A 14,075-nucleotide genomic window follows, 5' to 3' on the forward strand; every position below is an offset into this window, starting at 1 on the left:
TAAATTGACCCCAATGCATCCAATGTATCAGTAATTGTATGTAAGGTAAAACACAAATCCCTTTTATGCTGGAAATTATTTTTTTTATTTTTGAGATTTATAAAGGGCCAGTCAAAAATCACTGACTCATTAAATAATTAATCTACATGTACCTATCATGGAATTAAACTTTTTTCAATCCAACCCTATCATATTCTCTGTGATGCCATGTTGACTGAAGTTTGCTTTACCAGCCATTAAATGTTGACACTTCTCACCACTCCTGCCTGCGACTTGTGGATTTTACTATAAAAGCTTTTTATACAACTAAACACCAACTACTTTGAACCTTGAAATTATATCTGGGAAACAGTGGGAATGCTGCAAGTGTGCAGTGTGTGATTAGGCACACAGAGTACATGTTGTCGATTGTATCTGCATTACCTAATGCTCAAGGAAAATGACAAATAACTGAGGACAAATTGTTCTCATGCTGAGCATTTATGGGTCCTCATATGAGCTTATTTTCAAATTGTTTGATACATTTCCTTGATTATTTTATATTGACAGAGTTTGGAGGATTTTGCAAATTAAAACTTGAATAAGGAATTGCAATTTCTTTAGTTTAAATTATATGCTTTTATAAGTTAAATAGTTAATGAAACTCTGCCTTTAACTGTCAAATGTTGATCAAAGCCTCCATTTCTCTTATTCTAACTAATAATCACACACTTCTTTGTGACAGTTGAATAGATGTTCTTGAAAACATCACATTGAAGACTACTGTGATGTAAGCAGTCAGAATTACATCACGGACAGTGAGGTGTTTGGCTGCTCATGTCTGAGTAGCCATCAACCCATCGTCCTCATCCACTCTGCACAGGACAGATGTCAATGAACAAGGTAAATTAATTCAAACCTGACTTTTCCAGCAAGGTTTCTCGGATCAGGAGTAAGGAGAGATTTCACCGTTCATACATTACGTGCACGGTGAATGAGAGGAGCCGACCCAGGAACCAGAGGCTGCAGGCCGCCACATCCCGCACGAGCACGCCGGTAGATGAGCGGTTTGATTGGACAGGTTTGCTCACGTTAAAAGGGGCGTGAAGTTTACTGCTAGCATAGTTAGCTACTCTGGGATCCAGCTCATCCCTGGTGGCGCCCTGCAGAAACGAAAATAACACATTATAGAGATTATACTACTGGGAACAGACTTGTTTTTAAAAGTCTGCTAGTCGTGGTTGTTACCGGGCTGATGCGACAGGAGCGCTTGATATGCTGACCCGGCCTCTCTGGACATGGCATTGTGGCCATTGGCGTTAAGGCTAATTTAGCTAGTTAGCTCAGCAGGCTATGTTGCTGGGCGGTTGGCTGTAACGTCGACTAGCTTAAAGTTAGCTTGCTCGGCTGTGTTAGCCACAGGGTAGACTCGTACTTATGGGGACAAGTGTAGCAGCAGCAGCAGCGCCGCTTAACTCAATACGTTAGTCTTGTGGCGAACATTCATTTTGTTTTTAGGGAAACGGAGGAGCTAGTGTGGCTATCGTTAGCTCAGTGAGCTTGCTAGCATGCTGGAGCAGTTGAGCGGGGTCTGAGTCGCCTGCCTCTGCCGCCTCGCTCCAGCGCTCTCCCGGGTCGGTAGCTAGCTGCTACAGGGCATTGTGCGGTATGTAGCTATGGCATGCTAACCATCCATCAGGAAAGTTCATGACTGATCCTAACATTGCAGAAAATGTTGGTAGTGGGGACTGACCATGCAACCGTTGTGTGATGAGGTGTAGCGGTGACGTTATGGCGGTTAACAGCCAGTGTTAACCTCCTCCACACAGACGACGGGGCCTTGCTGTGGCTTATCGGCTCCACACCGCGTTAGCTAGCTGATCTCACGGCCGCTCCGTCGCCTGATTCCTGAGGTTTCCTCTTCAACTGTAAAGTTAGCGAAGTTTGCAGAGCAACAATGTGACGTGGCCGAGCTGGTTGAGCATTTTGATGACTTGTTGACGGGCATCGTTAGCTAGCAAAGGGAACAACTCGGGAGGCATGGCCCAGGAGAAGATGGAGCTGGATCTGGAAATCCCATCGTCGTTAGTTCAGACCGATGGACACTTGAGGAGATCCAACAGTGCACCCATGATCAATGGCTTAAGGTTTTCCATGATCACATAGCTGTTTATAATTTACTGCAGTATCCTTTTCATTCACACTGCAGCAAATGCATCACTCTGTCCTCAAAAGTAATAGATTGATGACATCATGTTGGTGTGTACATGTGTCCTTGCAGTGATAACTCCCAAGTGTTCCAGAGAGAGGTCCTACGCTGCAGGAGAAACAGCACTACAGTTGTAAACGGGCCCAACATGGTATATATTACTAAGATTAAAATGCATGGTAACACAATCAATGAACGTATGAATGATCCACTATTGAATGGTCTCTCCTGCTCACGTCCTTCTCTACAGGTCCCTTCATCCCCTATCCGTGTCCCAAGCACCAGACTTCATCAGATCAAACAAGTAAGAAAATACACTGTTTCTAGGGTGTGTTTCATTTTGAGATGGAGCATGTGAGGCCTCCTTCTCCTTCTCAAGCCACAGGGAGTGACTGGGATTCACAGGGCCTGGTCTTGCAGGGTTGATCAACCGGTAGTATCAGGCTCCAACAGAGAAACTGGTCCAGGTTGTGTCATCTTCCCGTCTTCTCCATACCTGTAGTGCAAAAGTTTGATTTATGATTGACCTTTTGAGTCCGAATTAGTTTGATCGCAGTGACTTGAGACTTGAGAGTGATCACTGTTCATAGTAGAAATATTCCGATGCCATATTCCCTGTATATTAGCAGCTATATGCTACTAACCCTGTAAAGTAAACCCTTTAAGTAGCTGTTAAGGTGCAGCCAAAATTTATAAATAGTATTGCTCCTTTTAGGGGCGGTCGATGTGACCTAAAATCAATATCACGATTATTTCAGACTTTTACCTCGATTAATGAACGATTATTTTAGGGGTTGGTTTGCAGACATTTTAATAAGCTGTGGTTAATGTTACACTACCGGTATTCACTTTTAATAAGGGAAAAACTATTATTTTAAAGACATAGTATCAGATCAGTGCATAGATGTGCACACTTGACAATGCCCGGCCAAGCAGTTCCAAAGGCATTTTGCCGATGTTGGTATCGGAACATCTGAACTGTTTAAAGGATGTTGTTCAGTATTCAGAGTTAAAATGATAGTCATACTTGTAGCCCATAACCCTCTTGTGTGCTCTTGCAGGAGGAGGGTGTAGATGTGATGAACAGAGAATTTGCTCACGAGCGGTAAGTTCTTTATTTATCTGTGCAGTTGGTGGATGGATAGATTTTTTCTTTTTAAAAATGCTATTCAGTTGTAGTTAAATTGCTTAGTCCTTATCAAATTCCTTGTTTTATGTTTTTGTGCATGCAGGGAAACTCAGAGTGCCATGCAGATGAGCCAGTCCTGGGAAGAAAGCCTTAGTCTGGTAAAAACAACTCTTCTTTACAGGTTGTCCAACCTCCATTAGTGTTGTTTATATGTTCTTTTGCTGCGGATCCTTGTAAACCGCCTCTTCTGTATCTTCCCACTGCATGTTTTGGCCTCAGGCCATGGTCAGCCACTCTATTTACCGTAAGAGTGGACTTTCAAAAACATGCTAGATAAACACTTCAAACGTACGGGAGTTAACAGGGCCACCAGTCCTCAAGGTCAGACTGAGTGGTAGTATAATACTCCCACATTCTAAATGTTTTTTACAACCTAACTCTATAACGTTATATATTCACTTAAATTGAGAAAAGATAAACGTATGCAGTCCTATTGTGTTTTCAGAGTGACAATGATTTGGAGAAGTCGGTATCATCGTCTCCCAAGCGCATCGACTTTGTCCCTGTGTCGCCGGCCCCATCCCCAACCAGAGGGATCGGAAAAAAGGTACATCTGACCTCAGTATGTTTACATGCACACCCTAACCTAATTATTCAGTGAAAGAAAAAGTAAAAGTACTTTCACAGTCTGTGGTAACCTGATTGTCAGAACACGATGCAATCAGGCTAATAAATGGAAGTCTGTGCCTGGTAGCCTGCAGGAAGCAAATTATTGGAAACTCCAAAAAACACAGGAACCTTATTCCTGTTGGATTCAAGTAAAATGATTTCTTACGGTTTGCTGCTGCCTCAATACTAAAATGACCTTTTTTTAATTTTAAGTTACATCAGTTTACTTAAGAAATACTTGGCATGCTATATATGTTTTGCCTAATTTTTTTAGGGAAATGTTTATTGATGTCACAGAACCTTTTGTCTTCTGTTTCCCTTCCCTCCGAGCAGCAGTGTTTCTCTCCTTCATTACAAATCCTTGTAAGCAGCAATGGCCTAACACCCAGCCCAGTACCCAGCCCGACACGGCGCTTCAGGTGAGGACCAAGTTTTTGAGTTAACAACTTCATAATCACTATAGTTTAAGACTCTTTTCTAATTTTGTATTTGTTTTCTGTGAGCCAGTACTGAAACCAGCTGGATCCAGTACAACTGCAATTTTTCCTCCTGTGGCATTTAAATTGGATTCTTAGCAGAAAATTATACATTGTCTGTGCACTTAATAATTTATTTCAATAATTTTCTACACATGTCTTAACTATAAATCTATCCGTATGATACATCTGAAGATGACAGATTCCCTTCTTGGGCCCTGTGTAACTTAACTGATTGCCACTGATTGTCTCTATAAAAAAAAATATACTGGTTTGACAACAAGAAACTTTGTGTCTTCCTCAGCCGACGCAGTCAAAGTCCCATCAACTGCATCAGAGCCAGCATACTGGGGCCAATAAAACGCAAAGGTGAGATGCCTGACATGCTTCTAGAGAGACAGACAGGTTTAGAGACTGAAATAGCTCACTGACCGTCATCTGATAAGATCTATGCTTTATATTGAATCAGATTATGTGGCTTTCAGACTCACCACAGTGTGTGCACATACATTTCTAAATGTACGGCTCTTTTGACTCAGGAGGTGAGATGGAGACGGAGAGTCAACCCAAGAGGCTCTTCCAGGGCACCACCACCATGCTGTCCTCCGACATGTCCAACCTGTCAGATCTGAGTTCTTGGTAAGACTCGAGTTGCTTTCAGACTTGCACTGATGTTTTCTGGAGGGGCTGTATAGGACAAACATGTCCAAATCAGTTGCTCTGGACGTTTTCCTGCCAACACCCATGTAACATGTCTGGAAAATGTCAGTGAGCAACTGTAAGAATATTGTAGAAAATTCACAGTGAGTGAGTTGGTGACATTTCTTACGCAAGACTGAAGGAATACAAATATCTCAGGATCATAGAACTTGGAAAGATGGCATGATTTGACAGCTTTTTCACAAAGGCCGATGTCAGTATCTATGTTCTGTAAACAAAAACATGTAGGACACCACCGTAACTTAAGGAGTTATGGTTAAAATGAATTTGTGGGATTTTCGTGTCAATAACTTTGAATTAAAGATTTCAATTTGTGGGAATAACTACTCTCCACTGGGTTTTAAGACATAATGCAACTCATTAGCGTTTTCGCTTATTGCACACCTGCCATTTTAAACAGTGCATACTTACTACTGTTCAAAATGTCTTTGTATTTTTTACCCAGTTGTGAATATGACCTTTTGAGTACATTGCAAACAGTCAACATGCTTGTTTTGGTCATGTGTGGGCATATAATATGAAATATGGGTAGGTCTACTGTTAAAGCTCATTTTGTGTTTATGGAAAATGATCATTTAAATGTAGTAACTCGTTCTGGAGAGTTCATTATGTCAGCATTGTTTTTAAAGCATTACATAAATTGGAAAAGGAAGTATCCCGGTAAATTTCCAAACAAGACTTCTTTCTTTTCAGTCACTCTCCAGATTTACTGGATGCCAGTCTCAGCAGCGTCGGCTCCTCCATCGACTCCCCAGGCAAAATGGAGGGGGTGTCGCCCTCCTCATCCAGCAACTCGCCCTTCGCTTCCCTCCAGGATTTGTCCCCAAAATGAGAAGGGTTGGAAAAAAGACACTAAAAAGGACTGGCATAGGGGGGGGAACCAGTTTCCTTTTCAGACCCTCCACCTCTCCATCGGCTAGATTTAGTATAATGTCCCCTGCGTTGGCTTCTGGGCGACTGTTTTTCATGGCTGCTCTGTGGAGGGTCTAGATAGGTTTTGAATTAAGGAAATGAAAGCCATGGACGAGGTTTGGTGTTTACAGAGATTGAAGAGTGAAACTGGGGATGACTGAAGTCACAGAGCATCAGCTGCTAGTTGAGGATCTTGGATGGTGCTTGGCTTCATAGTGATATTGTGTTTTTTTTTTTTTTTAAGTGGCTATCCTGTAAAACTGTCCCACCAGTTCCCCTCACTGGAAAGAGACATTGAGCACTGGACAAAAAGAAAAGAGACTATTCGGATGTGTACATTTCTCCATATTTTTTGTGCTGGAAAACTTGTCTTCAGGCCTTTGTATGTACACCGTCTGCATATTTTGTAAGAAAAGATTTAACTTATTGTTTTTTCCTGCTTTGTTTGTAATTATGTACATATTAACCTCGTCAGATGTCGTACATAGTTTTAAATTTGGCTGTTGGGTGAATGTGGGCACACAAACAGCGAAGGTTTTCTTTGTTAAAAGAACGTAAACTACTTCTGGGGTTCGGCAGATTCAAAATATTTTTATGAGACCGGCTGTGAACTGGTGAAATTCTCAGTTGGACTTGTTTGTGCCCGTCACTGTTCGTTACTGCAACATTAACCGCTCAGTGGATGGAAGGACATGATCTGTCAACACTAACAGTTCCTCTGTATCCTGTGTTCTTTTCAGGATGGACATGATGTTCTTTTTTTTCTAAAAAATGTTTTATTTATGGAGAAAACGGTTTATATGAATTGGATGGTGATAGGTTTCTATCTCAGTAAAAAAAAAAATGACCCATTTGTATTGTCATTTACACCAAATCAGCTGGCTGCCTGAATTAATTGGCAGTAAAATCAAAATGGCACCATAGTGAGTGAAGAGACTGCTGTTTCTGCTGTGTTGTTACATTTATTAAAAGCTTTTTTTGTTGCACAGGACCCTCAATCCTGTTGTGTTTCCAGCCTGTGTGTAAGTCTTACAAAGGGAAGACATGACACTGAAATATTAGCTTTCTGTTGAAGAGCCCAAGAAATGCTGCATGTTGAGGTTCAACCTGTACTTCCTGTCATTCATATCTCTTGTGTAACTTACACGGCTCAACCCCATCGCCTTCCAGGAGTATGTACAAAAGGAAGTGATTGTAAATCATTTTATGGAAGTGTGCCCTTTTCAATTTAAGGAAAAGTTTTGGTTGCAGTCCTTCTACTGAATGTTTATTTTTTTATTTTTACAATTGAAAAAATGTTTCAGGGGAGAAGCAGTTGGCTTGCTGTGCTGCCAACAAGGTATTTGAGATAAACCTTTTTGTCATCTGTAGAAGCATTGAGGGCACAAATCTAGCAGATATTCCTATTCGACACTGCGTTTGTAATGGAAAGGCTGTATTCTTTCAAGCTGGCCAACATCTCGCCTACGCTTGTGTATTTTGTGATCGCAATTGTAGTGAACATAAGGACAAAATAAATTATTTCTTTATGACATTTGTGAAAGTGTTTTTATGTATATCAACCTTATTTCTTTATGACCAGTAGAGTATGAACAGACCACCTTATCTCCATGGCTTCAGAGAACATTACACCCACTAACATTAGGCACCCACATTTGTGTTACCTGACCCAAAGCATTCTTGTACTTGTATCTTAGTCAGGACATTCGTTGGTATATCATTCCCTAGTCCCTTACTGTGACCTTAACCACTGTTTGAAAAGGTGAGGACTGGTCAAAATATGGTCATTCTGTAAGGTCTATGCCCAAAATGGCTCTCACAAAGATTTAGGCACAACTACACACATTTACTGATATGAAATATCAACCATGCACTTGTGGCCACAGTAAGATCTCAGTCTTAATCGTATCTACTGCTCTGTAAACAATGACTCTTCTCCGATGTCAAACCTGATTACACAGGGATTAGGGATTGTTTTTCCTACCTCACATTACAAAGCTGACGAGATGTAATTGTCAATCTGTGTACTCCTGATCAACCCTTTAAAAATGTCAAAGAAAAACCCTGATTTGATCTATGAACATTATACCAGACAGATGTATGGAGACTTTATTAAACATTTGATGTAGCATTGACATAATACGGCAAACAAAAGAAAAAATATTTTCTTTTGTTGACATGTATAAGTATCATACTGCAGGAAAAAAAAGAACTCACTCAAAAATGGTATCAACGCTTGCAAGATGCATGACGTCTACACTGAAAATGCTTCAAAACATTGAATGTAATGATGGTTACATGTGAGTAACATGACAAAACTTGAATGGCTTTATATACATGGTATCATGTTCGCATGTGGATTCCTTCAAACTAATATTGACCACAGAAATACAGACACAGGCAATATGAGGCCACAGGACAACTCTGGGCGAGTGGCGTCATGTTTCTTCACAGACCCTGTTCAGGGACGGCTCCTCTCACACCAACACTCCGGAGGTTTCTCCTGTTTGCATCAGTTCAGTGTTGTGTAAATGTATGCATTAACACAATACATGTGAGGATTTAAAAACAAGAATGCTAAAAAAAATGTATGTATGAGGGGACGAGGCGATTTAAAATAATAATAGACCCCCGTCCCCTGCTGTCAGCTCTACACACTGAAGCGTAGTGGAGCCTCTGGTGTGAGAATGTTTTCTTTAGTCTTTTGGATCATTTTCGTCCCTCCTCCTCGTCCTCCGCTCCCAGCGCTTCATGTGCGTAGGATGACCATTGTAAGAAGACCTATAATATGAAAGGAGACAACACAGATACACAATGTCATTTCATATTAACAAAATATACAAAAATATCAGCGTAGATCCAATTTAAATGCAACCTCATTCTGTCCTAGCGAGCAGCTAGGCTATTAGCTAGAACTAAGGGCCTTATCGTTTTAACATTGACTCCCTGTTTGTAATAGGATTGATTTTAAAATGTCACTGATTACTTCTAAGGCTCTTCTTGGCCTGACCCCAAGTTATATCTCTGACCTTTTCATTCCTCATCTACCTTTGCACAGCTTGTAATTTTCAGGCAAGGGTCTGTGTCACTTCCTGGTTCTAGTCAGGAAACTAGGGGTTACAGAACTTTTTCCATCAGGGCTTTGGAATGAATTGTGTTAGGAAATAAGGCTGACTAAGACGTTTTCTTTGAAGTCTCATAAAAAAAAAAAATTGCTTGTATATTCCTAAATTAACTTGGGGTTTCCAATATTATTTATGTACTTCCTTCTGAATTCTATTAGTTTTTTTGTTGTGCAGCATTTTATACGTGCTCAATAAATTAAGTTGTTATTAATAATATTATCCACCGAAGTGAGTCCTCTCACTTACCGAGAACATAAGCAGCTACAAGTTTCTTGTTAACACTTAAGTGGAGGTAGAGAGGCACAGTAGAGTCTTGCTCCCCCAGCGTCGGGAGCATCAGGGCGGCCATACACACCAGACCCAGCAGCACCGTCAGCAGACTGGGTCCTCCGGCAACAGGACGGCTCTCTACCAAGCACACACACACACACAGGGATACACTGCGATCAGATTCATCATTTACAAAAGTTCACAGAATTATTCTAAGGGTGTAAAAATAAATCATATAAAAAGCCCCAAACCAACAACATGTAACTGTGTCTTACTTTCAGAGATCCCCCGCTGGTCTGTGGCTCTTGGCCTGTAGCTCACTGTTTGATGTTTATTTATAGAGCTATTTTAAAAAACACTGCAACTCGCTTCACATAGGCCACTAAATTAAAACATTAATAGGGAAATAATTGGATAAAAAAAATGAAAAATACAATAAAAATCTGAAATAAATTATAAACTATTCATATAACTTAAAAATGGGCTACTTAAAAAGTTCAGTTGGTAAGATTTAGGTGATAGGGATCTATCGGCAGAAATAAAAGACAAAAAATAATCCTGGTGATGTTTTCACTATTGTGTTTCATCTAATTTGTACGAATTGTTTTCTTTACACTAGAATGGGCCCTTTATATTTAAATAATATATAGCGGGTCTGCTCTATGAAGGCTGCCATGTTTTTTAAATGTCGCCCAAACTGTTCAAACTTAACATCTTTTGAGTTTTTATGCGAACTGAGGGTTTCCACAGGTTCTCTTCCATTTTAGGAAGGGGAAGGTTAGGTGAGGGATATTCAGCTGCAACCTATGGCTGCAACATGCAGACTAGATGTCACTACATTCTAATAACTGTACTTTGAACTTTAGCAAACATTACTCAAACAGGAATAAATAGTGTATTTGTAAATGGAAAGTATCTTCTAGCACACATTTGTTTCTATAGTCTGCTGAGTATTTCCAACAGCGGCTCAGTGTGTGGGATTGACTCAAAATAAACTAGAGTCCACGCTCATGGTAATGCATGAGGAGGATTCCCAGTGCAAAGGTGCGGCTCACTGATGTGCTTTTAATAGTGTTTAGACAACATTGGAGGAGGCGGAGAGAAAGAGGACACAGTGTATGATCAGAGTTTTGATTCACAAACAGGGCTTGTTAGTGGGATCATGTCATTGCTGCTTGATATAGGAGATATATAAACTATTCACCAGACTTATGTGCCTTAAACAGATTTTGTGGCAAAGAAAAGCCAAACTTATTTTCATTCTCGTCAAAGAGAGGGAGCTTGACCTAAAAGAATGTTGTAGCTACAGAATAAGATCAGACAGGGTTTATGAAACTAAAACTGTTGACTAACAGTATAACTACAATATGTACTCGGATTAACAACACAAAGCAGTGAAGAGTGATAGGATTGGCAAACTGGTAAATGCAGTTACAGCATTGACTCATAATGAAGATAAACCATATTTTTCAGCACTGGGGCTTTGTCCAATCAAAGAGCTAAATCTCCCTAAAAGCTAATTCCCCATTTCGCCATGCTAAAGGAAATGGGGGGAAAAAATCTGAATGCACCCCCCACCTTCCACTCCAGAAATGTATAGGTTCTCCCTTAGCCCATACCCCATCCTTCACCTATTTGTTATACCAGTATGTGAGCGAGAATATAAACAGGAAACAGGTAAACATGGTGTAGGAGGAAAAAAAGACACTTCATATTCACCTACTTGTCTGGTGACAAATGTGAATCAGAAGATTATTACAACCTGTGCATGATAATACTAACACTGTCAGAGTGCGTCTGTGAAGGTTAGAATGATCACGTTTAAAAAAAAATCATAGGTAAGTTAGTAGGTAGATATTAATAGGGGTATTTTCATGTCCATTATTGCACATCTTTTATAAGCATTTGGCGCCATCTAGGGACAGAACCATGCAACAGGCAGCTCTACTCACCTGTCTGAAATGAAGTCTGTTCAAAAAACTCGCTTTCTGCAAACTGCTCTTTGATTCTGCGTTCATCATCTAGGGGCCGGGGGCTGGGCGGCTCCTGTGAGGCAGAGGGGCGGAGCGTCGCTGACACCTCTTTGCGACCCAGAGCTTTCCTCTGACTCTGCTCCGACACCTGCAGTCGGAACTTGTCGTACACCCCATAATGGCAGGCCCGCACATCTCTGTGTCTGATGACTCTGTGTGGACACATTATTTAACAAGGTGGGAAGGTCAGCTGTATAAACAACCCAAACTGACAGGAGATATAAATCTAACACTGCCTTGCACCCTACTAATAGTTTTTTTAAATCAATGAACAACAAAGACATGGGCATGAATAACAACCTCAAATATGTTTGGTGGCGTACCACTGCATGAAAAATAAATGTCCTACACACAAAAAACAAACTCACATGTCAACGCAACATTGTGGCTTGACGGCACCGGTGGCATCCACCACAGTGTACTTGTTTGGCGCTGTGCAGAGCACTGACAAAAATCAACAAGTGCACAAGTTACCAATCCATTCAGAGAGAATTCCCAAATGTGATACAGTGTACACAGAAGCATGAGGTGAATTGTGTTTCCCTCTGCCCACTTACCTTTAAACTTGAGGGCGAACTCATAGGGATTGTAGAGGGTGAGCACCTGCTTGTGGGACGTCTGGTCATCTGCGTAGAAGATGAGCTCAGTGGGGAACACGAACACGGGAAGGTTTCCTTCCACCAGCTCAGGCTGTCGATGCTGCTGCTGCATTGGCTCCAGCTGAGCTCTTCCCCTTCCCCGTCCACGGTCTGCCTGCTGGGCCCCCCACCCTTCTCTACCCACTATCAAGCTGTGAAAACTCCCTTTCGGTGGAAACGGCACTTCCCGCCCTCAGCTTCTTAGCGCCATGACAAGACACTGTGAAGTAACAAAGTAGGATAATGAAGTACAGTTACACAATGACACATATTCACAATCTGTGACACTTGTTGTTTTTGTTCTACTACATTTCATAGTTTGTAAGAAAAAACAAGATTTTCACAAAACTTTGTTGAGGTCAGAGAAGACTCCATTAAATATTGATGCAGATCTGGATAAAGCGGCAGGTCCAGGTGATTTGGTCACTTTCTTTAACATTGCAAGATATGGCATTTTTCTAAAAAACTAAAATAATCCGGCACTCACGGAATGGATATATATGAGTATGGGACAATTGGTGCAGCTTGTGTGAATTTAAGGAGTCTTGGGCCTTCAAGGAGGTATATGTTCCAACGAGTGCTGTGTTATTCCATGCATTCATCTGCTGTGTGTAGTTTTTTTGCACATCAATATTCTGCTGTGACTTATGCACTAAAGCTTAAACTGTACGATCCACTAACAAGGTTTGATCTACAACTAAATAAATTGTGGATGTTTTAGGCAGGAAATAACACTGGTGAGAAAAAAAGAAAAGAAAAACAATATATCAGCTTGGCCCAAAGTTACAATGCCAACCTGTTATGAGGTGCCACTGCTTCAGCTGACATGAAGCAGTGGCACCCGGCTATTTTAGCACAGTTTACACAAGCTAATTCATCAATACTCTCAAAGGCACCAGTGCACACTCATATGCTAGTGCTAACATTCTTTATCTCACTATAGTATAACAGGGAAAATCTGTTTTAATTACAGATAAACACATGTTTTGCTTTTTCCTCATCACTTTTTCAACATGAAAAACATGAATCTTAATCAAGTGAGGCTCAGACAAACAGGAGCTCGGCGTGTCCGGTCACGTGTCTCCGTGTTTACATGGTTACGGTGCCCCTCGAGGAACCAGGGGCTCGTGGTGTCGCAACACAAGAGGCGATCAACACGTTTGTTTTCCACGTACACGTGAACATCCCGATACAGTCACGTCCAAGTCCACTAAGCTCTGCTGAACTCGCTCAACCCTCCCGAGGAGTCATATTTTGTGGTTCGTCATATTCACATTTAACGACTGTATTTAAAGAATGTATTTAAAGAATGTATTTAAAGCCCGTACTGTAGCCTGCCTTCAAAGTGCAGCGTAATCGTGACTGACAGCGTAAACAGACGCCAGATATAAGGTCTTCACGCTCCAGTGTTTATTAGAAATGGAAATAGAAAGAAAACATAATGCTCACGGACCCTGTTAACACATCGTTACAGTGAAATGCTAACCAGGGCTGGTGACGTTAGCTAGCATTAGCCTGCTAGCCCGAGCCCAGGTGATAGCCGATCGCCACTTAACGCTGTCTGTGCTCGGTGTCATGACACAGGACACAACCGAGACACGTCCTACATGAAGACAAGCAGCCAGCGGAGGGTTTTACCTTGTTGTCAGCACACAGGTCCGAGTCTCCGCGGTGTGTGAGCGTGTGATCGCGCCCTGTTGTTGTTCCCTCCAGCCTCTTCTCTTTGTCAATAATATGCTGCAGAGCTCGCGGTGGATGCTGGGAAGGCACAGGACGCGTGAGACGTCAACAAAGCGGAAGAAGTAACTAACTCGTACATAAGAGACTCAATGGATGTCGTTTAAAGGCTCGTTAATCACGTTGTGATACGGAATATAAATGCCCACATGATACCACTGCATTTGTATCATTGATC

At 41.3% G+C, this 14,075-nt stretch overlaps 2 protein-coding genes and 1 non-coding gene across 4 annotated transcripts; 2 read left to right on the top strand and 1 right to left on the bottom strand.

Moving 5' to 3' along the window:
- The first annotated feature begins 1,100 nt into the window (after window positions 1-1,100).
- Window positions 1,101-7,626, top strand: pabir2 (PABIR family member 2). Of its 2 annotated transcripts, none has more exons than XM_061079930.1 (10): window positions 1,101-2,126; window positions 2,261-2,339; window positions 2,439-2,492; window positions 3,250-3,293; window positions 3,421-3,475; window positions 3,823-3,924; window positions 4,320-4,405; window positions 4,767-4,831; window positions 5,002-5,101; window positions 5,876-7,626. In XM_061079930.1, exons 1-10 carry the CDS (start codon window positions 2,020-2,022, stop codon window positions 6,012-6,014), a joined length of 831 nt encoding a protein of 276 aa, XP_060935913.1. In that variant the 5' UTR covers window positions 1,101-2,019; the 3' UTR covers window positions 6,015-7,626. The 2 variants fall into 2 exon arrangements, with proteins under 2 accessions (XP_060935913.1, XP_060935914.1); XM_061079931.1 differs by having other exon boundaries at window positions 1,101-1,645.
- Window positions 3,578-3,733, top strand: LOC133012473 (small nucleolar RNA U109). Its single transcript, XR_009680930.1, has one exon. It is a non-coding gene; the product is annotated as a small nucleolar RNA U109 (small nucleolar RNA).
- Window positions 7,627-8,173: 547 nt separating the features above from the next.
- mospd1 (motile sperm domain containing 1) lies at window positions 8,174-13,890 on the bottom strand. Its single transcript, XM_061079517.1, has 6 exons — window positions 13,799-13,890; window positions 12,080-12,380; window positions 11,891-11,966; window positions 11,442-11,674; window positions 9,466-9,627; window positions 8,174-8,875 (listed from the first exon to the last, which is right to left on the bottom strand). The coding sequence occupies exons 2-6, from the start codon at window positions 12,231-12,233 to the stop codon at window positions 8,844-8,846; spliced, it is 657 nt and encodes a 218-aa protein (XP_060935500.1). The 5' UTR covers window positions 12,234-12,380; window positions 13,799-13,890; the 3' UTR covers window positions 8,174-8,843.
- Between the last annotated feature and the right edge of the window lie 185 nt (window positions 13,891-14,075).

Source organism: Limanda limanda, chromosome 10 (assembly GCF_963576545.1).
Source record: "Limanda limanda chromosome 10, fLimLim1.1, whole genome shotgun sequence".
Classification (NCBI taxonomy): Eukaryota; Metazoa; Chordata; class Actinopteri; order Pleuronectiformes; family Pleuronectidae; genus Limanda; species Limanda limanda.